Raw genomic sequence first — 25,261 nt, 5'->3', positions numbered from 1 at the left:
AAAAATATTTATTCATGTTTCCTCCACCTGTGGTAACTTTGGGACACGTTCCATTTCCTCCCCCCACAGCGAGGATGAAGAACAGTCCTGATGTCATGATGTTCTGGGTTCTCTTCAGGGCTGTGAACACCATGAATACAAGTTCCAAACCAAGCCACAACAGCTGGAGGGTTAGCTCAGAGAGATAAGAGGACAGGAGGAACTCAGAGATCTGAGGTCATAGGATCAAATCCAGCTGTCTGCCTTTTGATTTTCTCCACTGTGCTGTGAATAATAAATACAACATCCAACCAAACTTGCCAGAGCTCCTGAAGAGTTCAGTAGGATCACCCTTGATCATCAGGTGTTTGTCAAGGGATGTAGGATCAAATCCCAGCAGTGAGCATTTTCTTTAAGTGCTTTATCACATGAAAATGTGAAATGCTCACACACTTTCTGTGTGTGGACGCAGGTGGCTCAGCCTGTTAAGGCGCTGAACAGGTGTGCAGACAATATAGGTTCAAATCCCACTCATCCCACCATAAAAAAATTTTTTGGTCGGTCTAAAAAAAAATTTTTTTCCAGTCAAGCCATCTAAAACATTTTTTTTTTTTAGGTTGGTCAGTCTAAAAAAAATATTTTTTCATTTTTCAGTCGGTCTGAAAAAATTTTTTTTTAAGTTGGTCAGTCTAAAAAAAATTTTTTTTTTCGGTCGGTCTAAAAAAACGTTTTTTTTTAGGTTGGTCACTGCTTTATCACATGAAAATGTGAAATGCTCAAACACACACTTTCTGTGTGTGGACGCAGGTGGCTCAGCCCGTTAAGGCGCTGAGCAGGTGTACAGACAGCATAGGTTCAAATCCCACTCATCCCACCATAAAAAAAATTTTTGGTCGGTCTAAAAAAAATTTTTTTCCAGAGGAGCCATCTAAAACATTTTTTTTTTTGTCGGTTGGTCAAACAAAAATTTTTTTAGGTTGTTCAGTCTAAAAACTTTTTTTTTTTCGTATTTCGGTCGGTCTAAAAAATTTTTTTATTTAGGTTGGTCAGTCTAAAAAAAATTTTTTTTCATTTTTCAATCGGTCTAAAAAATTTTTTTTTTAGGTTGGTCAGTCTAAAAAAATTGGGGGTTTTTTCGTTTTTCGGTCGGTCTAAAAAAAATTTTTTTTTAGGTTGGTCAGTCTACAAAAACTATTTTTTCATTATTCAGTCAGTCTTAAAAAAAATTTTTTTCCAGTCAGGCCATTTAAAAAAAATTTTTTTTAGTCAGTTGGTCAGTCTAAAAGAAATATATTTTCATTTTTCAGTCGGTCTAAAAAAATTTTTTTTTACGTTGGTCAGTCTAATTTTTTTTTCGTTTTTCGGTCGGTCTAAAAAAAATTTTTTTTAGGTTGTTCAGTCTAAAAAAATTATCTTTTCAGGTTGGTCAGTCTAAAAAAATTTTTTTTTTCGTTTTTCATTTGGTCTAAAAAAAATGTTTTTTTAGGTTGGTCAGTCTGAAAATTTTTTTTTTTCGTTTTTCGGTCGGTCTAAAATTACATTTTTTTTAGGTTGGTCACTCTAAAAAAAAATTTTTTTTACTTTTTCGGTCGGTCTAAAAAAAATTTTTTTTTAGGTTGTTCAGTCTAAAAAATTTATCTTTTTAGGTTGGTCAGTCTAAAAACTTTTTTTTTTCGTTTTTCGGTCGGTCTAAAAAATATTTTTTTTCCAGTCAAGCCATCTAAAAAAATTATTTTTTTCGTTTTTCGGCTGGTCTAAAAAAAATTTTTGTTCGTTTTTCGGTCGGTCTAAAAAATATTTTTTTTCCAGTCAAGCCATCTAAAAAAATTATTTTTTTCGTTTTTCGGCCGGTCTAAAAAAAATTTTTTTTTAGGTTGTTCAGTCTAAAAAATTTATCTTTTTAGGTTGGTCGGTCTAAAAAAAATTTTTTTTTAGGTTGGTCAGTCTAATTTTTTTTTCGTTTTTCGGTCGGTCTAAAAAATATTTTGTTTTAGGTTGGTCAATCTAAAAAAATCGTTTTTTTCATTTTTTGGTCGGTCCAAAAAATATTTTTTTTCTAGTCAGGCCATCTAAAAAAAATTTTTTTTTCGTTTTTCGGCAGGTCTAAAAAAAATTTTTCTTAGGTTGTTCAGTCTAAAAAAATTATCTTTTTAGGTTGGTCAGTCTAAAAAAATTTTTTTTTTTCGTTTTTCGGTCGGTCTAAAAATACATTTTTTTTGAGGTTGGTCACTCAAGAAACAATTTTTTTTCGTTTTTCGGTCGGTCTAAAAAAATTTTTTTTTTCCGGTAGGTGTAAAAAAACGTTTTTTTTTAGGTTGGTCACTCTGCTTTATCACATGAAAATGTGAAATGCTCAAACACACACTTTCTATGTGTGGACGCAGGTGGCTCAGCCTGTTAAGGCGCTGAGCAGGTGTGCAGACAGCATAGGTTCAAATCCCACCATAAAAAATTTTTTTTTGGTCGGTCTAAAAAAAAATTTTTTTCCAGTCGGGCCATCTAAAACATTTTTTTTATGGTCAGTTGGTCAGTCTAAAAGAAATATTTTTTCATTTATCAGTCGATCTAATAAAAAAATTTTTTTAGGTTGGTCAGTCTAAAAACTTTTTTTTTCGTTTTTCAGTCAGTCTAAAAAAAAATTTTTTTTACGTTGGTCTAAAAAATTTTTTTTTTCGTTTTTCGGTCGGTCTAAAAAACATTTTTTTTTAGGCTGGTCACTCTAAAAACTTTTTTTTTTGTTTTTCGGTTGGTCTAAAAAAACTTTTTTTTCCAGTCAGGCCATCTAAGAAAATTTTTTTTTGTCGGTTGGTCAGTCTAAGAAAAATAGTTTTTCATTTTTCAGTCGGTCTAAAAAAAATGTTTTTTTTGGGTTGGTTAGGGTTAGGGTTAGGGTTAGGGTTTTTCAGTCGGTCTAAAAAAAATTTTTTTTTAGGTTGGTCAGTCAAATTTTTTTTCGTTTTTCGGTCGGTCTAAAACAAATTTTTTTTAGGTTGGTCAGTCTAAAAAAAACGTTTTTTTTTTAGGTTGGTCACTCTGCTTTATCACATGAAAATGTGAAATGCTCAAACACACACTTTCTATGTGTGGACGCAGGTGGCTCAGCCTGTTAAGGCGCTGAGCAGGTGTGCAGACAGCATAGGTTCAAATCCCACCATAAAAAATTTTTTTTTGGTCGGTCTAAAAAAAAATTTTTTTCCAGTCGGGCCATCTAAAACATTTTTTTTTTGGTCAGTTGGTCAGTCTAAAAGAAATATTTTTTCATTTATCAGTCGATCTAATAAAAAATTTTTTTTAGGTTGGTCAGTCTAAAAACTTTTTTTTTCGTTTTTCAGTCAGTCTAAAAAAAATTTTTTTTTACGTTGGTCTAAAAAATTTTTTTTTTCGTTTTTCGGTCGGTCTAAAAAACATTTTTTTTTAGGCTGGTCACTCTAAAAACTTTTTTTTTTGTTTTTCGGTTGGTCTAAAAAAACTTTTTTCCAGTCAGGCCATCTAAGAAAATTTTTTTTTGTCGGTTGGTCAGTCTAAGAAAAATAGTTTTTCATTTTTCAGTCGGTCTAAAAAAAATGTTTTTTTTGGGTTGGTTAGGGTTAGGGTTAGGGTTAGGGTTTTTCAGTCGGTCTAAAAAAAATTTTTTTTTAGGTTGGTCAGTCAAATTTTTTTTCGTTTTTCGGTCGGTCTAAAACAAATTTTTTTTAGGTTGGTCAGTCTAAAAAAACGTTTTTTTTTTAGGTTGGTCACTCTGCTTTATCACATGAAAATGTGAAATGCTCAAACACACACTTTCTATGTGTGGACGCAGGTGGCTCAGCCTGTTAAGGTGCTGAGCAGGTGTGCAGACAGCATAAGTTCAAATCCCACCATAAAATTTTTTTTTGGTCGGTCTAAAAAAAAATGTTTTTCCAGTCGAGCCATCTAAAACATTTTTTTTTTGGTCAGTTGGTCAGTCTAAAAGAAATATTTTTTCATTTTTCAGTCGATCTAAAAAAAAATTTTTTTTAGGTTGGTCAGTCAAATTTTTTTTCGTTTTTCGGTCGGTCTGAAAAAAATTTTTTTTAGGTTGGTCAGTCTAAAAAAAATATCTTTTTAGGTTGGTCAGTCTAAAAAAATTTTTTTTTTTCGTTTTTCATTCGGTCTAAAAAAAATGTTTTTTTAGGTTGGTCAGTTTGAAAAAAATTTTTTTTCGTTTTTCGGTCGGTCTAAAAATACATTTTTTTTTAGGTTGGTCACTCTATAAACAATTTTTTTTCGTTTTTCGGTCGGTCTAAAAATTTTTTTTTTTTCCGGACGGTCTAAAAAAACGTTTTTTTTTTAGGTTGGTCACTCTGCTTTATCACATGAAAATGTGAAATGCTCAAACACACACTTTCTATGTGTGGATGCAGGTGGCTCAGCCTGTTAAGGCGCTGAGCAGGTGTGCAGACAGCATAGGTTCAAATCCCACCATAAAAAAATTTTTTTTGGTCGGTCTAAAAAAAAATGTTTTTCCAGTCGAGCCATCTAAAACATTTTTTTTTTGGTCAGTTGGTCAGTCTAAAAGAAATATTTTTTCATTTTTCAGTCGATCTAAAAAAAATTTTTTTTTAGGTTGGTCAGTCTAATTTTTTTTCGTTTTTCGGTCTGTCTAAAAAATTTTATTTTAGGTTGGTCAGTCTAAAAACTTTTTTTATTCGTTTTTCAGTCAGTCTAAAAAAAAATTTTTTTTAGGTCGGTCTAAAAAACATTTTTTTTTTTTAGGCTGGTCACTCTAAAAACTTTTTTTTTTTTGTTTTTCGGTTGGTCTAAAAAAACATTTTTTTTCCAGTCAGGCCATCTAAAAAAAATTTTCTTTGTCGGTTGGTCAGTCTAAGAAAAATAGTTTTTCATTTTTCAGTCGGTCTAAAAAAAAAATTTTGTTTTGGGGTTGGTTAGGGTTAGGGTTAGGGTTAGGGTTAGGGTTTTTCAGTCGGTCTAAAAAAAATTTTTTTTTAGGTTGGTCAGTCAAATTTTTTTTCGTTTTTCGGTCGGTCTGAAAAAAATTTTTTTTAGGTTGGTCAGTCTAAAAAAAATATCTTTTTAGGTCGGTCAGTCTAAAAAAATTTTTTTTTTTCGTTTTTCATTCGGTCTAAAAAAAATGTTTTTTTAGGTTGGTCAGTTTGAAAAAATTTTTTTTTCGTTTTTCGGTTGGTCTAAAAATTTTTTTTTTTCCCGGTCGGTCTAAAAAAACGTTTTTTTTTAGGTTGGTCACTCTGCTTTATCACATGAAAATGTGACATGCTCAAACACACACTTTCTATGTGTGGATGCAGGTGGCTCAGCCTGTTAAGGCGCTGAGCAGGTGTGCAGACAGCATAGGTTCAAATCCCACCATAATAAAAATTTTTTTGGTCGGTCTAAAAAAAAATTTTTTCATTTTTCAGTCGATCTAAAAAAAATTTTTTTCATTTTTCAGTCGATCTAAAAAAAATTTTTTTTTAGGTTGGTCAGTCTAATTTTTTTTCGTTTTTCAGTCAGTCTAAAAAAAATTTTTTTTAGGTTGGTCTAAAAAAATTTTTTTTTTCGTTTTTCGGTCGGTCTAAAAAACATTTTTTTTTAGGCTGGTCACTCTAAAAACTTTTTTTTTTTCGTTTTTCGGTCGGTCTAAAAAACATTTTTTTTAGGTTGGTCAGTCTAAACACTTTTTTTTTTCGTTTTTCAGTCAGTCTAAAAAAAAATTTTTTTAGGTTGGTCTAAAAAAATTTTTTTTTTCGTTTTTCGGTCGGTCTAAAAAACATTTTTTTTTAGGCTGGTCACTCTAAAACATTTTTTTTTTTGGTCAGTTGGTCAGTCTAAAAGAAATATTTTTTCATTTTTCAGTCGATCTAAAAAAAGTTTTTTTTTAGGTTGGTCAGTCTAATTTTTTTTCGTTTTTCGGTCTGTCTGAAAAAATTTTTTTTAGGTTGGTCAGTCTAAAAACATTTTTTCTTTTTTTTTCAGTCAGTCTAAAAAAAAATTTATTTAGGTTGGTCTAAAAAAATTTTTTTTTCGTTTTTCGGTCGGTCTAAAAACATTTTTTTTTAGGCTGGTCACTCTAAAAACTTTTTTTTTTTGTTTTTCAGTTGGTCTAAAAAAACATTTTTTTTCCAGTCAGGCCATCTAAAAAAATTTTTTTTTGTCGGTTGGTCAGTCTAAGAAAAATAGTTTTTCATTTTTCAGTCGGTCTAAAAAAAAAATTTTTTTTTGGGTTGGTTAGGGTTAGGGTTAGGGTTAGGGTTTTTCAGTCAGTCTAAAAAATATTTATTTTCCAGTCAGGCCATCTAAAAAAAAATTTTTTTTTCGTTTTTCGGTCGGTCTAAAACAAAATGTTTTTTCCAGTCAGGTCATCTAAAAAAAATTTTTTTTTTTGTCGGTTTGTCAGTCTAAGAAAAATAGTTTTTCATTTTTCAGTCGGTCTAAAAAAAAATTTTTTTTTAGGTTGGTCAGTCTGAAAACTTTTTTTTTTCGTTTTTCGGTCGGTCTAAAAAACAATTTTTTTTAGGTTGGTCAGTCTAAAAAAAATTTTATTTTCGTTTTTCGGTCAGTTTAAGAAAATGTTTTGCTGGGCGGTCTAAAAAAACTTTTTACATTCGAGCCATCTAAAAAATTTTTTTTTTGTCGGTTGGTCAGTCTAAAAAAATATTTTTTCGTTTTTCGGTCGGTGAAAAAAAATTTTTTTTCCAGTCAAACCATCGAAAAAAATTTTTTAGTTGGTCCAATTATATAAAAAAGTTGGGTCGACTAGAAAAAAATTTTTTTTAGTCGGTCGGTCAGTCTAAGAAAATGTTTTTTTCAATTGGTTGGTCTACAAAAATTTGTCTCAAAAAAGTTGGGTTTTTGTTGTTGGTTGGTCAGTCTAAAACAAAATATGTATTCATTTTTCAGTTGTTCTAGAAACCTTTTTTTTCCAACCGAACCATCAAACAAAATTTTTTTTTAGTTGGTCTGTCAATATAAAAAGTCGGGTCGTCTAAAAAATATATTTTTATTCAGTCGGACAGCCTAAAAAATTTTTTTTGAGATGGACTGTCTAAAAAAAATTTTTTTTTTTGTTTGGTCGGTCTAAAGAAACTTTCTTTAGTCGGTCTTTGGTCAGTCTGAAAAAATGTTTTGTTAGTCAGTCTGAGAAAATTTTGTTTGTAGTTTGGTCAGTCTAAGGAAAAAAAAATTTTTGGTTGGTCGGTCGTCTTTAAAAATTTATTTGGTCGGTGGGTTCCTCTAAAGAATTTTTTTAGTTGGGCAGACAGTCAAAAAATGTTTTTGTTTTATGGTCCGTCAGTCTAAAACATTTTTTTTCGGTTGGTTGGTTTAAAAAAATTTGGGGGGGCCGGCCGGTCAGTCTATGAATATTTTTTTCGGTCTGCTGATCTAAAGTTGTTTTTTTGGTCAATCTGTCTGAAAAAAATTTTTTCCAGTCAAGCCATCTAAAAAAGTTTTTTTTTGATGGTTGGTCTAAGAAAAAAAATCTTTGTGCGGATGGTCTAAAAAAATTTTCTTTAGTCGGTCGGTCAGTCTAAAAAAATGTTTTGTTGGTCGTTCTCCAAAAAAATATGTTTTGTAGGTTTGTCAATGTAAGAAAAAAATTTTAGAGTTGGTCGTTTGCTCTAAAAATGTTTTTTTTTCCAGTCGGGCCATCTTAAAGACATTTATTTGTTTTTGATGATTGGTCAGTCTAAACCATTTCTTTTTTGATTGGTTGGTCTAAAAAAATTTTGGGGAGCCGGTTGGTCAGTCTATGAATATTTTTTTCGGTCGGTCAGTCTAAATATGTTGTCTTTTGGTTGGTCAGTCTAAAAAACAATTTTTTTCCGGTCAATCTGTCTAAAAATTTTTTTTAAATTTCCAGTCGGTCTAAAATTTTCTGGTTGGTCCATCCTAAAAAAAATTTTTCTGTCTCAAAGAAATAGATTTTTTTTTCAGTTGGTCCATCTGAAAGAAATATTTTTTTTCAGTCGGTTGGTCTAAAAAATTTTTTAAATAGGTCTGAAAAAAATGTCTTCGATAAGCTGGTTAGTGTAAAAAAAACTGGTCGATTGGCCTAAAAAACATTTTTTCCTAAAAAAATTTTTTTTCCAGTCAGTCGGTCAAAAATTTTTATTTATTTTTTTGGTCAGTTGGTCAAAAATTTTCTCTGTTTGGTCCATTTAAAACAATTTTTTTCAGTTGGTCCACCTAAAAAAAAACCTAAAAAAACTAAAAAAGACACCTTTTTTTTCGGTCAGTTGGTTGGTCTGAAAATATTTCTTTCAATGGGTCAGTCTAAAATATGTTTTTTTGTTTTTTGATTGGTATAAAAACGTTGTTTTCGGTTGGATATTTGTTGTAAAAAAATGTTTATTTTTTCAGTTGGGCGGTCTAAAATACTTTTTTTTCTGGTCATTCTGTCTAAAAATATTTTTTTGAGGTGGACCGTCTAAAACAATTTTTTTTTTTTTTTCGGTAGGTCTACAAAAATAGTTTTTAAATTTCTTGTAGTCGGTAGGTCTAAAAAAATTTCTTTGTTTTTAGTTCAGTTTCAAAAATAGTTTTCTGTCAAATGGTTGGTGTAAAAAAAATTTTTTGATTTAGGTTGGTCTGTCTAAAAACATATTTTTTTATCAGTTGGTCTAAGAAAAACATTTTTATTGTTTGGTAGGTCTAAAAAAATGTATTTTAGTCGGTCAGTCTAAAAAAGTGTTTTTTTAGGTCAGTGTAAAAAAAATTGTTTTTGTAGGTTGGTGTGTCTATAACAATTTTTTAGTTGGTTTGGTTGATGGGTTCGTCAAAAAACATATTTTTTAGTTGGGTGGACGGTCAAAACATTTTGATTTTTGGTCCGTCAGCAAAAGCATTTTTTTTGACGGTTGTTCAGTCTAAAACATTTTTTTTCAGTCTGTTAATTTAAAAAAGTTGTTTTTTTGGTCAGTCTGTCTGAAAAAAATTTTTCCAGTCAAGCCATCTAAAAATGGTTTTTTTTGACGGTTGGTGTAAAAAAAAATTCTTTTTTCAGATAGTCTAAAACAATTTTCTTTGGTTGGTCAGTCAGTCTAAAAAAATGTTTTGTTGGTCAGTCTAAACATGTTGTCTTTTGGTCGGTCGGTCTAAAAAAATTTTTTTCCCAGTCGGGTTGTCTAAAACAATTTTTTGGACAGTTGGTCAGTCTAAACAACATTTTTTCGTTTTTCAGTCGGTCTAAAAAACTTTTATTTTCCAGTTGAACCATGTCAAAGAATTATTATTTTTTTGCAGTCAGTAGGTCTAAAAAATTTTTTTGTTTTTTGTTTGGTCCAAAAAAGTAATTTTCTATCAAATGGTCAGTGTAAAAAAAAATTTTTTCGGTTGGTCTAAAAGAAATTTTTTTGTAAGTTGGTCAATCTAAGAATAACATTTTTTTTGGTTGGTTGGTCGCTCTGACAAATGTTTTTTTTTCCAGTCAGGCCATCTAAAAATTTGTTTTTTTTTTTGACGGTTGTTCAGTCTAAAATATTTCTTTTTCGATTGGTTGGTCTAAAAACATTTGGGGGGAGCCTGTTGGTCAGTCTATGGATATTTTTTTCGGTCGGTCAGTCTAAAAAAAATTTTCTTTAGTCAGTCGGTCAGTTTCAAATTTTTTTTGTGTTTTGTTTTTTGGTCGGTCTATTACCTTCTTTTGTTCGGTTGGTTGGTCTAAAAAATGCTTGTTCGGTCAGTCCATCTAAAAATGTTTTTTTTGTTTTTCGGTTAGTCTAAAACATTGATTTTGGTTCGACAGTCAGTGTAAAAAAATATATTTTTTGATTGGTTGGTTTTTTTATTTGTCGGTCAGGTGATCCATAAACAATTTTTTGGTCAGTCGATTGGTCTAAAAAAATGTTTTTTAGTCGGGAAGACGATTAAAAATTTATTTTTTGTTTTTTGGTCTGTCAGTCTAAAGCATCTTTTTTTGGTTACATTAAGTTAGAGTTTAGTTAGGGTTAGTTTAGGGTTAACCTAATCCTAACCATAGCTTCAACCCTAACCCTAACCCTAACCCTAAACCTCAGCCCTAACTCTAGCTCCAACCCCAACCTCAGCTCTAACCCTAACACCAAAGGTAAACCTTACCTTAACCCTAACCCTCACTCTAGCTCCAACTCTAACTGCTAACCTTAACTGCAACTCTGACCCTATCTCTAGCGCCAAGCGTAACCTTAAACCTAACCCTAGCCCTAACCCTAACTATCAACCTAACCCTAAACCAATACCATCTCCAACTCTAATCCTAGTCTTAACCCTAATCCGAACTCCAAACCTTTCCCATAACCCTAGCCCTAACGCTAACCATAACCCTAAAGGTAGATTCAGCCCTAACCCCAAACCTAACCCTAACTGCAAATGTAACCATAATCCTAACTCCAATCCTAACCCCAACCAACTCCTCCAGTCCTGGTCCAGAGACATTAAACCCAAACTCTTCTCTTACTGTTGACGCTGAGCTGCACCTCCCGGCTGGCGTAGCCCCCGGGGCTGGTGGCGGTGCAGATATAGATGCCTGCGTCGTCCGCGGTGGGGTGGGGGATGTGGAGGTGCCCGTCCAGGTCTGACCGAGGAGGGGAGGGGTCACTGGGCAGCGGGCGCCGCCCCTGGTGGAGCAGCAGACAGGTGCAACACTCAGGTGGGCATTAGCGTTAGCGCTAGGACAGGAAGTGACAGCGTGGCGACTGCTTGATGACATCACGATGATGCGGTCCTACCTTCGTCCAGATGACGGTCGGCGCGGGAACGCCACCGGCCTCACATGACAGCGTGATGGCCACGCCCTCATTGGCGATGTAGTGGTAGGGGCCGGCGTTGATCTCAGGGGGCACTGTGGGAGAAGTAGGTCTAAGAACACAGCTGTGGGACCGGCCGGGGGGGGGCAGGGGTAAATAGCATTAGCAACAGAGCTAGCCGGCCGGAGGCATTTCTTCATTACAAACCGATGATGAGCGGTAATCTGGCTGTCTGTCATTAGGAACAAAATGCCCTTTCATTAAAGGGGGCAGTAAATGCCCCTGTGATGACAGCAAGAGGTGGGGGGGGGCTAAACCATGCTGAGTCAGCACATAGCTGTCCTCGCTTAAAATACGATCCCACCTGCGATCCCACGTTCGTTTTCTTTGTGAGTCACAGGGGAGGGTGTTTACCCCCTCCCCCCCTCCGGTTAGCTTAGCTTAGCATAGAGGCAGACAACAGCAGGCACTGGGGATGAAAGTTGCCTGTCAGTCAAAGTTTAACTAGCACTGTTAGCTCGTAGCATGAAAAGGACACATGTATGCGCTAATTAGACAGCCATGCTAACAGCGCTAACAAAGTTGGCGCAAAGGGCTGAAGGTAAGTTTGTTAGCTTCAAACAACACTTTTATTTCATGCATTAGCTAGCTGGGATGCTATCCGTTACCAGATTGCTAGCATTAGCAACATTAGCCACGATATTTTTTAAATTTTAATTAATTAATTAAATTTCTTAACTATTTTTTTTTATTTAAATTTTTTTTTAAAATTCTAAATAATAAAAATTAATTAATTAATTAAATTAATTAAATTTTTAATTTTAATGAATAAAGTTTCTATCTATCTATATTGAACGGCGTGTTAGCTTACCGTGGACCTCCAGGCTGACGGTGACGTTGGTGGATCCCGCTACGTTCACCGCCGTGCACATGTATGTCCCAGCATCCTCTGGGGCGGCCCTGTCAAAATACAAACTACCATCGCTCCTGACAAAAACCCTCCCGTTCAGCTGGACCTGCGCAGGACAAAGATGGCCGCCGTCAAGCGTGAACGCCGTTGCGTGTGCGACGCATTGAGAAGCTAAACGTGTTCGTCTCACCGGGTGTCCGTCACGTGACCAGCGTCTCTCCGGAAGCGGGATCCCGTCCAGCAGCATGCAGGGGATACCGAGGGGCTGACCGGCGCCGGCGGTGACCACCGTGGCGCCCTGGGCCAGCAGGGGGGGCTCTGCAGCGGGACGAGGTCAGTCAGGTTTGGAAACACCTTCACGCGACGTTAGCGAGCTTAGCTTAGCTTAGCCTACCCAGTCCGGCGACGCTAACTCTGGCCTCAGCCGTGACGGTTCCAAACGGGTTCCTGGCCTCGCAGACGTAAGGCCCCTCGTCGTCCAGCCACACACCTGCAGGTAGAAACACACCTGAGCTCAGCAGCATCGCCCCCCAGGAGGGAAAAGATCTAGAGGAGCCCAGGCTAACAGCAGCGACGTCCTCCCCTCCAGAACAACTGGAGTCACTGGTGAGACTGGGCTGCAATGAAGAGCTGAAGATAGCAGGAAACGGATTAACGGGGAGGAATCAGCCCTCAGCCTCCGACACGGCGTCCCGACCAATCAGGTTCAGCCTCCGACACGGCGTGTTTAGAACATGTTTAGAACGTGTTTAGAATGTGTTTAGAACATGTTTAGAACGTGTTTAGAACGTGTTTAGAACGTGTTTAGAACATGTTTAGAACGTGTTTAGAACGTGTTTAGAACGTTTTTAGAACATCTGGTCATGTTTTTGGAGACGAGATGTGGAGCTTCTGGATAAAAAATGAGATGGAGACACACAGAGCTGATGGGGGGGGGGGGGCTCCACGCCAAAGGAACATCTGGAGGATCACTGGAGGGGACCGGGGGGGTCAGTTTGGATTCTCGTGTTCAGCAGTGAAGTTGAAGTCGAGTTGAAGTGATGAGGTCAGCAAAAAAGCATCCAGAGGAACCTCCTGACAAATTCATCACAACATCTTTACATGAATTCGTTGACCTGAGCTGTGATTTGTGGAGTTTTTGTGTCTGAACGACGACGCGTGTGTCCGAACGACGACGCGTGTGTCCGAACGACGACGCGTGTGTCCGAACGACGACGCGTGTGTCCGAACGACGACGCGTGTGTCCGAACGACGACGCGTGTGTCCGAACGACGACGCGTGTGTCTGAACGACGACGCGTGTGTCTGAACGTTTAATCAGGTCAAAGTGGGAAAAATCCTGAGAGGCCAAATGATTCAAAAACGATCCAGAAAAATCACAAGAAATAAAACTAAAAAAGATCGCAGGAAATGTTTTCTCTTATTAGTCCGTCTGAACAGGTCAGTGGGTTATATCTATATTTATAGATATTTATATATTGATATTATTTATAATCATGTTTATATTATTTATAATTATGGTTATTTATATATTTTTATATTTACATTTTTATATGTTTATGTATTTATATATGTATATATGTATATATTTATATAAATATATTTGCATGTTTATATATTTATATTTATATATATATTTATGTTTATATTGATCATTATGGTAACATGATACCCCCCCCCGTAACTCACTCTGGATCAGCAGGTGTCCATCCTGCAGCTGTGTCAACCTGCCGTCCGTCCCGGTGCCGACCCCCCCGCCGTCCCGTCGGTACCATGTGACCGTCGGTTCCGGGACCCCCCTGGCGCTGCAGGGGAGGGAGACGTTCTCGCCCACGCTGGCGGTGACGTCCACCGGCGCCTCGGAGAACAGCGGTCCCACTGTGGGGGGGGGAGAGGGGCGCTTGATTCGTGCACATGTTAACTGAAACACAGTTTGGTCGCTCTGGATGGGGGGGGCTGACCTCCGACCTCCAGCGTGACCTCCCCGGCGGAGCTCCCAGCGGAGCTGCTGGCCACACAGCTGTAGCGCCCGGCGTCCACCTCCTGCACCCCCCGGATGAGCAGCGTCCCGCGTCGGACGTCCTGCTGCACAAAGGGGGCGGAGCCAACCTCCAGCTCACCTTTGAACCAGTGCACCAGAGGGGGGGGCACGCCGGAGGCCCGACACTCCAGGGTGGCGTCACCGCCGACCGACACCAGGACGGTCTGCTGGGTCACCGTCAGTCTGGGGGCCTCTGGAGGAGAGAAAGCGTTTTCATTGGGGGGGGGGGCGAGGTGAACACCGGAGCGCCTCAGGAAGAGGCACCGGCGTCGATCTGACGCACCGTGACGGCTTCAGGCCTGAAACTCAGCACAGAACCGGGGGGAGGATCTGCTGCACGACCTGCAGCGGAAATCTATTACCCATCCCCCCACCCCCCACCCCCCCGATGGATTCAGAGTCGACTCGTCCGACAGGTTCTGGTTCTGAGAGGGTAGGGGTCCGCTGGAACGCATGAGAACGTTTAATGTTTGAAACATCAGCTAGCAGAGGCAGGGGGGTGAGATCTGATTGGAGCGCCGATCAGCCCCGCCCAACACGTCAACCTCAGAGCCCCCCCAGTATCGACCTGCTACAGCAGGGAGGAAAGTCACCTTCACTGGGGGCCACATCAGCATCACAGCTGTCCCCAAAGGGCCAGATGTAACTAATAAATGTAACTAAATGTAACTACTCCTTAATGTAACTAATAAATGTAACTAAATGTAACTCAGTGTAATGTAACTAAATGTAACTACTCCTTAATGTAACTAATAAATGTAACTAAATGTAACTACTCCTTAATGTAACTAATAAATGTAACTAAATGTAACTCAGTGTAATGTAACTAAATGTAACTACTCCTTAATGTAACTAATAAATGTAACTAAATGTAACTCAGTGTAATGTAACTAAATGTAACTACTCCTTAATGTAACTAATAAATGTAACTAAATGTAACTCAGTGTAATGTAACTAAATGTAACTACTCCTTAATGTAACTAATAAATGTAACTAAATGTAACTCAGTGTAATGTAACTAAATGTAACTACTCCTTAATGTAACTAATAAATGTAACTAAATGTAACTCAGTGTAATGTAACTAAATGTAACTACTCCTTAATGTTAAATAACTGAATTTCTGACTGATTCTAGTTCCAAACATTACAGTTAGACAGAAAAAACATGTTTGTTTGTTTCTCTGTTCTAACATAAATCCTTTTCATTTGTCAGGTTATTAAACCCACAGAACTCCATCAATCAAGGATCAAACTATCAATCAATAAAGAAAAATAACATCAGACACAAGTTAGGACGTTAACTTTGTTCACTACGTTTAGTCAGAGTTAAGATGAAATTAACTACTGCATTGTGGGAAATGTAGTTTTGGTCAAGGAACACTTTTGACCTATTTATTTTAAACACTCTGACCTTTATGCTCTCAAGGGCCACATAGAATGATGTGGAGGGCCACTTTTGGCCCCCGGGCCTTGAGTTTGACACGTGTGCGCTACAGCAACACTGTTCCACTTTGTTAAGCAGACGACATAAAATTAAATTAATTAATTTTAATGTTAAATGCTAACTGATGGTGGATATTTTAAAAAATCTTGATTTTAATTTTAATTTCAGATTCAAAATATGTGAAAAAAAATTTCAGCTTATTCAGAAAATAAATAAAAATTACCTCCACAAATGAACTTCAAATTCAAAGCGTTTATCATCTGAGCTGCGTTAGCTGGAGCAAACTAGCATGCTAAACCTGGTTGCTCTCGCTAGCTAGTCGGCTAGCAAACTGGAACCAGATACGGATCCCGATCTGGATCCACACCAGATGTAAAGAGGCGTCAAGCCGTGACCAGATGAGATCTCCTCAACCGATTTTCATACTCCTCACCTGCAAACGTCAGCAGCGCCGTCTGGGATGAAGTCCCCGCCTCATTGGCCGCCAGACATGTGTAGTTCCCAGCATCCTCTGGGAGCGCCGCTCTAATCGTCAGCACGCCGTCCTGGTTCAGACTCAACCTGCATCACACAGAACCGTCTGATGAGCGGAGCAGATGTGGACGACATCCTGCAGCTGCTCCTGAGGGGCGGAGCCAGGAATAAAACACTGGAGCTCCGCCTCCAGAGCCCACTCTGAGCCAATCACGCGTGGAGTAAAGTGGACCTCTGGGCCGGGGGTGTGGAGTGGGACGAGCGCTCCCTTACCTCGGCCGATTGGTGAGGAACATGTTTCCGTGGCTCCAGAAGATCTGGGGTGGGGGGGCGCCGGACGCCGAGCAGACGAGTCGGATGTCCTCCCCCCGGGAAAAGGCTCGGTTCTGGGGCCGGACGACCGCAGACGGAGCCACTGCAAATCAAACGCTGTTGATGATGTCATTTCTAGCTTCCTGAACCCCCCCCTCATAACGTCTGATGGGGGGGGGGTCGTTACAGACACGGATGCGACAAAAGAGGCAACACTTTTCAACAGGAATCAATTCTGGCTCGACGTGAGCCTGATGGAAAGCAGATGAGGGGCCCCCGGGGGGCGCCGTGGGGCCCCGGGTCTGCTGAGCGCTCCACCAGACGCCCCGGGATCCGTACCTGGGACCAGGAGCCACACGCTGACTCGGGTGTTTCCGTGGGTGTTGGTGGCCACGCAGTGGTACGCCCCGGCGTCCTGAGGCCGCACGCCGCTCACCTGCAGCGACGCGTCGGGCAGCACCTTGACCCGCCCCACGCGGGCGCGGATGACACGCCCCCCACGCTGCCAGGTCAGGTTGTGGCGTATGGAGCCCTCCACCTGGCAGGACAGCAGGGCGACGCCCCCCACGGAGGAGGTGACGTTAACGGCTGGCTTCAGGACCGGGGGAGGTTCTGTTGAAGCGAGACATCAAAGCGAGACATCAGAGCAGGAAATCAAAGCGACACATCCTGAGACATCAAAGGAAACACAAAGCAGGATATCAAAGCAATACATCAAAGCAATACATTAAAGGAAGACTTCAACGCAAGACATCAAAGGGAGACATCAAAGCAAGACATCACCAAAACATGACATCAAAGCAATACATCAAAGCAAGACTTCAACGCAAGACATGAAAGCGAGACATCACAGCAAGACAGGCTCACCTCTTACGGTGAGCTCCGTCAAGCCCCGCCCCTGTCCGGCGCTGCTCTGAGCGACGCACTCGTACAGGCCCTCGTCCTCCGCCGACGCGTGGGCGATCTCCCATGATGCCGTAGCAGAGGTCCTGAAACAAAGAGGCGCTCGTTTCGTTCGCTGAAGTACGCCAACTACAAAGAGACCCCGATGGACGACAGGTTCGCTCAGCATGTCTCACTCACACACACACACACACTCACACACACACACACACACACACACACACACACACACACACACACACACACACACACACACACACACACACACACACACACACACACACACTCACACACACACACACACACACACACACACACACACACACACACACACACACACACACACACACACACACACACACACACACACACACACACTCACACACACACACACACACACTCACACACACACACACACACACACACACACACACACTGCCAGTCCGCTTCACGCTACCAATGTAATTCGAAGCAGAGCTCTTTGCTCGTTTTTCAGGATGACACCATCGTTTATGTAACGTTCCCCGCTGAGCTGTTTACACCAGCTTCCTGACAGATGAGCCAATAAAAGCGCCCGAACGCTCCGCAGACGCCGTCGCCAGTCGGAGTGGCGAGTGTTTTACAGGAATTAGCTTGCGCACGAAGCGGCGGCGGCCAAACGTCACCAAACAAATAAAGACTCACTGGAAGGACGCCTCCTCGCCGATGGGGACCCCGTTCCTGGCGAATCGCAGCCTGTAGGGGGCGTCGCTCGTCACCGTGCAGCCAATCACGACGGGCTGCATGTAGACGCCGTTCACCACCTCGGGCATGCTCACCACCGGGGGGTCTGCAGCGACAGGATCAGAGGTCACCGAGAGATTGATGAGGTGCGAGAGACGCCGCAGACCGGCCTCGGCTGTGGGGGGGGGTTGTCTCGCCTGGGACGATGTTGGTGTAGGAGACGCTGGACAGTCTCTGGAAGCGGTAGCCCTCCTCGTCTTTGCCCGTCACCTTGATGAAGAAGCTCTGGGAGGGGGTGCGGAACTCCGGGAGCCTCCAGAGTCCCTGCTGGCCGGGGTCGAGGGGAACCGGGGCGGGGAGGGTACGCAAGGAGCGTCCCGATCCGGACACCAGCTCCACCTGGCTCGGCCGACCGGGAGGCTTCAGGCCCGTGCATTTCAACAAAACGTGAGCTGGAAGTCCTGAGAGACAGGAAGTGGTCATGAGGTCACATCCTGCACGTGTTCCCAGTCCGACCAGTTTAGCAGAAACATCTCCAGCACCTTTGACTGGTCGCTCTCTGGTGAGGTTGAACTCAGAAACAGGTTCATTTGAGAAGCCGGCCCTGAAGTCCACATGGCTGACCCCCGTGACCCTTAGGGTATGGCGCCCGCTGCAGTTCACCTTCACAGGGACGGCGTTCAATTAGCGCTTTGTCGTGAAGCTAGCAGAGAAACAGGCGTTCACTAGAGACTACCTTCAGCCCCCACGCCCCAGGTCTGGGGAACCTCAGGTTGACGACCCGAGCCGAGTTGGGAATGTTCAGCAGCTCTTTGAGGCCTTGCTCCTCTCCGACGGGTCGACCTGGAAGAACCAGAACCACAACCAGAACCTCTCAACGCGCTGAAGGCGCAAACAAGCAGGAAGCGGCGTTGACGCGCCTACCCAACGGGTCGCTGAGCTCGATCTGCGGCGCCGGCCCGCTGAGGGACACAGTGACCTCCCGAAGGCTGGGGTCAAAGGGCACCTCCCACCTGTTCTCCTGGGCGCTGTCGTGGTTGGAGGACAGCAGGTGGACCTTCATGGCCTGGACCGTCTCCTCCACCCACTTCAGGACCTGGAAGGAGGAGAGAGACACGCCACACGGCGTTGTTTCATGGGGTCACTGCCGTGAATTCAGTGGCTAAGATACCCGAAAGATACGGGAAGAATAAATCTGCACCAGGATGAGGCCTGTTTCTCTGAGACCTGCGCTGACCCCCCCCCGGGGGCCGAGCGGCCGGCTGCTCCTCGTCTCTGGACTCTTTCATCGAACACGTTTTTCCAGTCTAAACAAAGGAAACCCGACGGCTCGACTGTCAAACTGATAACACGCAGTTTTCCGCACTCTGGAGCGTTTTATTCCCAAAGCGCCGTCTGTCAGGCGGCCCACCGCCTGCGGCGCGGCGTTCCACCGGCGTCGACCTGGCGAACACGCGCAGCATCGCTGACACGCACAAACAGCTGCTCGCCGCGCCGCTCGCTCTCCAGAAGCCGGATGAGGTCAGCGGATGAGTCACGCCAAACCCCCTCGCAGGAAGATTACCCAGCGGTGACATCACGCTCCAACGCTTTGATTACATCTCATTGGATAAAGCAGTCGCCACCTGAGCCAATAACGTCCCCTCGGATGGATCTGAGGGTTTAGAAGGTCGTTTGACCTTCTGGGGAGAAGAATTACCACCGCGTCGAGGAGGAACAGGTTTCCTTTGTTTGCTCTCGCAGGAAACAGAAGCAGAAAAGACGTTGATATTTGAGGGGGGGGGGGGTCTCATCCTCCTTCCGTCTCCCCAACGCTGAACAGACGTCGTCTGTCTGGCGATGGTTTGACCTGGGACACGAAGGCGGCGCCAACAGAAACACGTTCAGACCCGGAGCGAGGGAAACGGGCTTTGATAATTTAATTATGGGTTGTCTGTCGGTCCGACAGCAGCTGGTTTACGCACACAGCTGTAATGTCTGCCACATGTGCAGCCGCCACCGGCGGGGGCAGGAAGCTGCTCCGGGGTCACCCCCATCTGCCCCCGGGAGTCCACCAATCGACCCGGGGATACGGGATCGTAGTCCCGCAAAACCTCATCAGGCGCGTCTCGGTTGGAGGGGCTTTCAGGAAGCACCCCCCCCCCACACACACACACACACACACACCCCTGCCTGTAAGATGGGGGGGGTTTCCCCTCACCTGTTCAGGTGCGAACACGCGGGCGACGAGTTGCAGCTCGACTCAGGACGTCCCACCGGGCCGGAGGTCGACCTGGGTTTAAACACCTCCCAGAACCCAATAAAGATTACGAGAACCCCCCCCCCCGGGGGGGGAGCTTCTCAGCAGGGGTCCTGGCATACCTGCAAAGGATTTGCCCGTCTGTATTTAAGAGCCTGTGATTGGTCCGTCCAGGAACACCAGTCCTGAACGCGGCGTGATGAGGAAAACATCAGGACACCAGGTTCACCCCCCCCCCCCGAGAAGAGTGTTTGGTCTGAATAAAATGTTATCAGGAAGGAAGAAAGTAGAACCCCACATCACGATACAGTAGAGCCTGGAGACACGAGTTTAATCTGTTCCACCCCCTAACCCCCCAAAACCCCCAAAAACCCCCCAAATAATGATAGAGAATGAAAAGAACGAGATCCGGTCTCACTGACGTCGTATCCATCCGCCAATGTGTGGTAAAGAACGAGATGCGGTCTCACTGACGTCGTTTCCATCCACCGACACGCAGTAAAGAACGAGATGCGGTCTCACTGACGTCGTATCCATCCTCCAACACGCCTCGTATCTCAGACTTTCCCTCTACGTCCCACAGAGTTGTGGACGCTGACGGTCGTATCTTAAAACTCGTATCTTGAGGTTTTTCTGTATTTTGGTTTCTTTTAAATCCCTTCTGGGATCCCAGCTTACAGGGACTCAGGGATCGGCTGGAACCTGGTCTAAGTCTGAAGCTGAGCCACACAGTGACCCAATGTGGGTCCACACACAAAGGTGGGTCTGAACCAAACGCTTCAGGTCCACAGAACCAGGAGCCGCTGAGGTGTGAAGGTTCCACTGAATCGGGTCTCCTATTCCCTCCACGCCGCCTCACAGGAGTGACATTCAAATGTGTGATAATGAAGCCACACACACACACACACACACACACACACACACACACACACACACACACACACACACACACACAGGCGCCGTATGTTCAGACACATGCAAGCATGACCTGACAGGAAACAGACCCACACAAACACGTCTGGGTTCAGGGGTTCAGCGGCCCCAGTTCAGCTCTGGTCCAGCCGTGGTCCCGGTTCGGTTCTGGCCCTGGTCCAGCTCTGACCCCGGTCCAGCGCCGCCCGGCCGTCTCCTGCTGACACGCAGGATCGCGGCGCCGCTTCCACAGGAAGCTCTGGCCCGGCTTCCGTCGGCCCGCCTGCTGACTTTGGCCCCGGAGACGGGGCTCCTGCTTCCGCCATGCAGGAGTCGCCCTCCGGTGTCACATGACCAGGAAGTTGAGCGTCAGCTCGGGGATCATTCGATTACAACAAATGAAAAGCCTCTCACGGTCCCAGTGGGCGGGGCTTCACGCTTCACCTGGTTCTGTTTAGGTTCTGCCGGGACGCCGGCCAGGACCCGACAGAACATCAGACAAAGTGATTTTCCACATTTTCCCTCATGACACAAAAAAACACCCGCCTGGTTCCTCAGCAGCCAATCAGACGCGTGGGATCGTCTGACTTTTTTTCCGGATCTCGTTGGATTTTTAGACAGAATCAAACAAACATCCTCCCGCCCCCCCCCTGCAGGAAGCCCCTCACCCCCTCACCTCGTTGACCTGCTGCTTGTCCAGGTGGAAGATCTGGCCGGAGGAGGTGGCGGCGATCTCCTCGTAGGCCCTGTAGCCCGGCTGGGACCGGTCCCCGCAGTCCCCGGTCAGCACGAACACCACCTGGGGGGGCGGGGTTACAGGGATTACCGCTGTTCACCTGAGGCCACGTCCCACCGGCGTTCGGGGGGCGTACCTGCGACTGGCGGAGCTGCACCAGCTGAAGGACGTCCCGTTTGAGCCGGTAGTCTTTGGCTCTGGCGTCGGTGAAGACGTAGATGAAGGACCCGGGGAGGGACACCTCCAGCGCCTTCTTGATGGCCCCCACACTCATCTCAGGACAATCACCCCCACCCTGGTGAGCAAAACAAATGCCCCCGGGGGGGGACGTGAACTCTGGAAGCCTTCTGGAACCTTCTGTTAGATTTGGGTTCAGATGGTCCCACCTGGACAAACAGGTCCTGCAGGTCCTGCTGGAACTTCTGTGGGTCAGTGGTGATGGAGACCGGGCCGATGTCTGCAAGAAGCACAGGTTAGACCGGACCTGATGTTAGACCGGACCTGATGTTAGACCGGACCTGATGTTAGACCAGACCTGATGTTAGACCGGACCTGATGTTAGACCGGACCTGATGTTAGACCAGACCTAACGTTAGACCGGAAACAACGTTCAACCAGACCTGATGTTAAATTAGACCAGACGTTAAACTGAACTTGATGTTAAGCCGGATCCAACATTTAACCGGACCCAACGTTAAACTAGACACAACGTTAAACCGGACCCAACGTTAAACTAGACCCAACGTTAAACTAGACCCAACGTTAAACTAGACACAACGTTAAAACCGGACCCAACGTTAAACTAGACCCAACGTTAAACTAGACACAACGTTAAACTAGACACAACGTTAAAACCGGACCCAACGTTAAACTAGACACAACGTTAAACTGGACCCAACGTTAAACCGGACCCAACGTTAAACCGGACCCAACGTTAAACTAGACACAACGTTAAACTAGACCCAACGTTAAACTAGACCCAACGTTAAACTAGACCCAACGTTAAACTAGACACAACGTTAAACTAGACCCAACGTTAAACTAGACCCAACGTTAAACTAGACACAACGTTAACCGAACTCCAAACTGGGTTTGGAGTCAACGTTAAACCAGGACCAACATTAAACCAGAAACAGCGTTAAACCAGACCCAATGTTGAACCGGATCAACGTTAAACCGGACCCAACGTTAAACCAGACCTGACGTTAACCCGGTTAAACGAGGTTCTGTTCTGCAGTCTAGAAATCCTGACCCGGAGTCTGGGGTCTGCAGATCTAGAGAACCTGAACAAAGGGTTCCGTTGTTTCCTCTCCGCTGCTCCGCGTCTGTAAACAAAGCTTCAACATTCCTCCGAAGCCGCGGTGGGTTTATCAGAACCAGCAATGCCCCGCGGCCCTACGACCCCTGACCGGGACCAGTACTGGGACCCCAACCGGAACCGGGACCGCCTCGCAGGCAGCTCCACAGACAGAGGGAGCGGATCCTATCAGGGTTCAGGTTTCATTTCATCTCTACCATCCAACACAAATTAAGATGCCGGTGGATTGGGGGGTGGCAGGGGGCGGGGCTACGAGCGTCTGGGGGCGGGCGCTCGCTGCGGGGCCTCCTGGGGCCACACGACGGGCCGGTGAAGGAGGAGCGCGTCAGGTCGTCTCCTGCGGTCGTTATCCTGTCACGGCGCCTCTGATGTCACGGCGACCTGATGCAGCAGAGCGTCACACGGGGTCAAAGGTGACCAGTGTGTTCCCCCGGAGCGGTGGCTTTGAGCCCCCGACGGGGGGGGCCGTTACGCCTCTTTGTGATCGGCTGCTCTGCAATCTTGAAAGTTTACAACAAGCCCCCCCTCGGGGCAGGGACGTTAAACACAGACAAACCGGGGGTGTTAACGCTGCCCCCGCCTCTGGCCGGGCAACTGAGGGCTCTCAGGACGACTGGATGCAGAGAGGGAGGGGCTGGGGGGGGGGGGTGATTGGGGTAATTACACACAAGCAGACAGCATATGCTTCTCATCAGGGCTCAGACACCCTCCCCCCCCTTAGAGGACTCTTAGTTTCAGGCTGCAGCTTTCCCATCGAGGAGGTCGGATGCTGGTGGGGGGGTGGGTGTATGGGGGGGGGGTTTACCTGCGCCTCAAACTGTAGAGACGGATTTAACCTGCGGCCTGTTGGAAACGCTGAGTGCGTAAAAATGTTAAATTCAGGCCAGAATTCGTTTTTAATTTGCCCCCCCAACACACACACACACACACACACACACACACACACACACACACACACACACACACACACACACACACACTACCTAAACAGAATGCGCCCCCGGATCCGGTCGGAACCCACCTGGGTCGTGGAACGGCACCAGGACGAAGTTCCGGATGGGGCGCGTCCTCCGGCTGAGCGTCTTCTCCAGGATCCGGGACGCGCCGTCGATCACCTGCTTCAGGTCGTCGTACATGGATCCGGTCACGTCGAACACAAAGGCCAGCGTGGACGCGCTGTCAGCGGACCCATCATGCTCCTCGGCCGCCGGGAGCCGCGCGCCGACGCAGAGCGTCAGCGCGAAGATCCTCCAGAAGCCGCCGCTCATGGCTCACAGCCGCATCGGAAGGAAGTTCCCAAAGTTGTGGAGAAGCTGCAAGGCGTCGGGGAACCGGTCCCGGTCCCGTTAGAGGAGGATCTGCTCGGTAAGCAGCGCGGGGGGGGGAGAACATCCGTGCGTAAAGTTTGGAGGAGCGCGCGGACTGGCTGGGAGGGAGAGCCGCTGCGTGACGCGCCGGCGGGGGCGGGGAGGGGAATTAAAAGGTGTGTGTGTGTGTGTGTGTGTGTGTGTGTGTGTGTGTGTGTGTGTGTGTGTGTGTGTGTGTGTGTGTGTGTGTGTGTGTGTGTGTGTGTGTGTGTGTGTGTGTGTGTGTGTCGACCCCACTTCGACTTCCAGGATTTAACTGATTTAACCGTCCTCCTTTCGGTTCGCGTCCCCGCCGGTGAACCGGGCCCCTGGAACCCAGTTCGGTTGGATCCGGTTCGGTTCGGGCGGGTTTGGAGTCAGCGGACCGAACATAGTCGGAACAACAGCAACAGCTTCTTATAAATAGCCTCGTTTCTATCCAGCTGACACCAGGCTAATTTTATACAGAACCCCCCCACAGATGTCCACATGTCAGCTGGGGGGGGGGCTGCGAACCCAGTCCTCCTTACAGATGAATGTTATTGATTATTAACTATTATTAAAGATTATTAACAATTATCTACTATTATTAATGCTTATTAACTATTTTTAACTATTTTAACGATTATTAACTATTATCAACTATTTTTAGTGATTAACTATTATTACCGCTTATTAACTACTATTAACTATTATTAGCAATTAACTATTAATGCTCATTAACTATTATTAACTATTTTTAATGATCGTTAACCATTATTAACGATTAACGATTAACTATTTTTAGCTATTATCAACTATACTTAATGATTATTAACGATTACTAATGATTATTAACAATTATTAACTATCGTTAATTATTAATGATTATTGCTGATTACCTTAAAGGTTGATGGATGAATCACATTAGGGAGGGGGGGTCCATCAGCATCAGCTTCATTCTTCCTCCTCCAGACGTACCACTGGTCCAGACAACCCAGAAGGTCCATTTTGGTTTGATGGCTCCACAGAACAGCTTCCAGAACCTCCTGGGTCTGGTCTAGATGGTCTTGGGTCTGGTCCAGGTGGTTCTGGGTCTTCTGGGTCTTTGAAGGCCCAGATTCTGATGAGGGACCAGGTGATGCAGGTTTACGGGACGTTCAGAACTTTACGGGTTCTGATCATTAGCCGTGAGCTAAAGGTTCTGCTGGTGTAAATGAAGGGACTCAGCCACGCCATCGGCCAC

General features: G+C 44.2%; 1 protein-coding gene across 1 annotated transcript in view; it reads right to left on the bottom strand.

Annotated features, from left to right (window-relative positions):
• Nucleotides 1-24,046, bottom strand: part of hmcn2 (hemicentin 2) — a 54,631-nt gene extending 30,585 nt beyond the window's left edge. The window contains exons 1-20 of the mRNA XM_068309903.1: nucleotides 23,712-24,046; nucleotides 21,759-21,829; nucleotides 21,509-21,667; nucleotides 21,313-21,435; nucleotides 18,410-18,581; nucleotides 18,222-18,328; nucleotides 18,028-18,148; nucleotides 17,683-17,946; nucleotides 17,447-17,591; nucleotides 16,727-16,848; nucleotides 16,199-16,471; nucleotides 15,821-15,962; nucleotides 15,507-15,634; nucleotides 13,550-13,822; nucleotides 13,278-13,466; nucleotides 11,984-12,079; nucleotides 11,780-11,907; nucleotides 11,551-11,695; nucleotides 10,662-10,774; nucleotides 10,391-10,550 (exon numbers count right to left, since the gene is read on the bottom strand). Of these exons, the coding sequence (XP_068166004.1) occupies nucleotides 10,391-10,550; nucleotides 10,662-10,774; nucleotides 11,551-11,695; nucleotides 11,780-11,907; nucleotides 11,984-12,079; nucleotides 13,278-13,466; nucleotides 13,550-13,822; nucleotides 15,507-15,634; nucleotides 15,821-15,962; nucleotides 16,199-16,471; nucleotides 16,727-16,848; nucleotides 17,447-17,591; nucleotides 17,683-17,946; nucleotides 18,028-18,148; nucleotides 18,222-18,328; nucleotides 18,410-18,581; nucleotides 21,313-21,435; nucleotides 21,509-21,667; nucleotides 21,759-21,829; nucleotides 23,712-23,958 (3,178 nt within the window). The 5' untranslated portion in view covers nucleotides 23,959-24,046. The remainder of the gene's footprint in view (nucleotides 1-10,390; nucleotides 10,551-10,661; nucleotides 10,775-11,550; nucleotides 11,696-11,779; nucleotides 11,908-11,983; nucleotides 12,080-13,277; nucleotides 13,467-13,549; nucleotides 13,823-15,506; nucleotides 15,635-15,820; nucleotides 15,963-16,198; nucleotides 16,472-16,726; nucleotides 16,849-17,446; nucleotides 17,592-17,682; nucleotides 17,947-18,027; nucleotides 18,149-18,221; nucleotides 18,329-18,409; nucleotides 18,582-21,312; nucleotides 21,436-21,508; nucleotides 21,668-21,758; nucleotides 21,830-23,711) is intronic.
• Nucleotides 24,047-25,261: the final 1,215 nt, after the last annotated feature.

This window comes from Antennarius striatus, chromosome 3 (assembly GCF_040054535.1).
Source record: "Antennarius striatus isolate MH-2024 chromosome 3, ASM4005453v1, whole genome shotgun sequence".
Lineage (NCBI taxonomy): Eukaryota > Metazoa > Chordata > Actinopteri > Lophiiformes > Antennariidae > Antennarius > Antennarius striatus.
The sequence above is the reverse complement of the archived record's forward strand: the minus strand, read 5'-3'. Positions and strand labels throughout refer to the sequence as shown.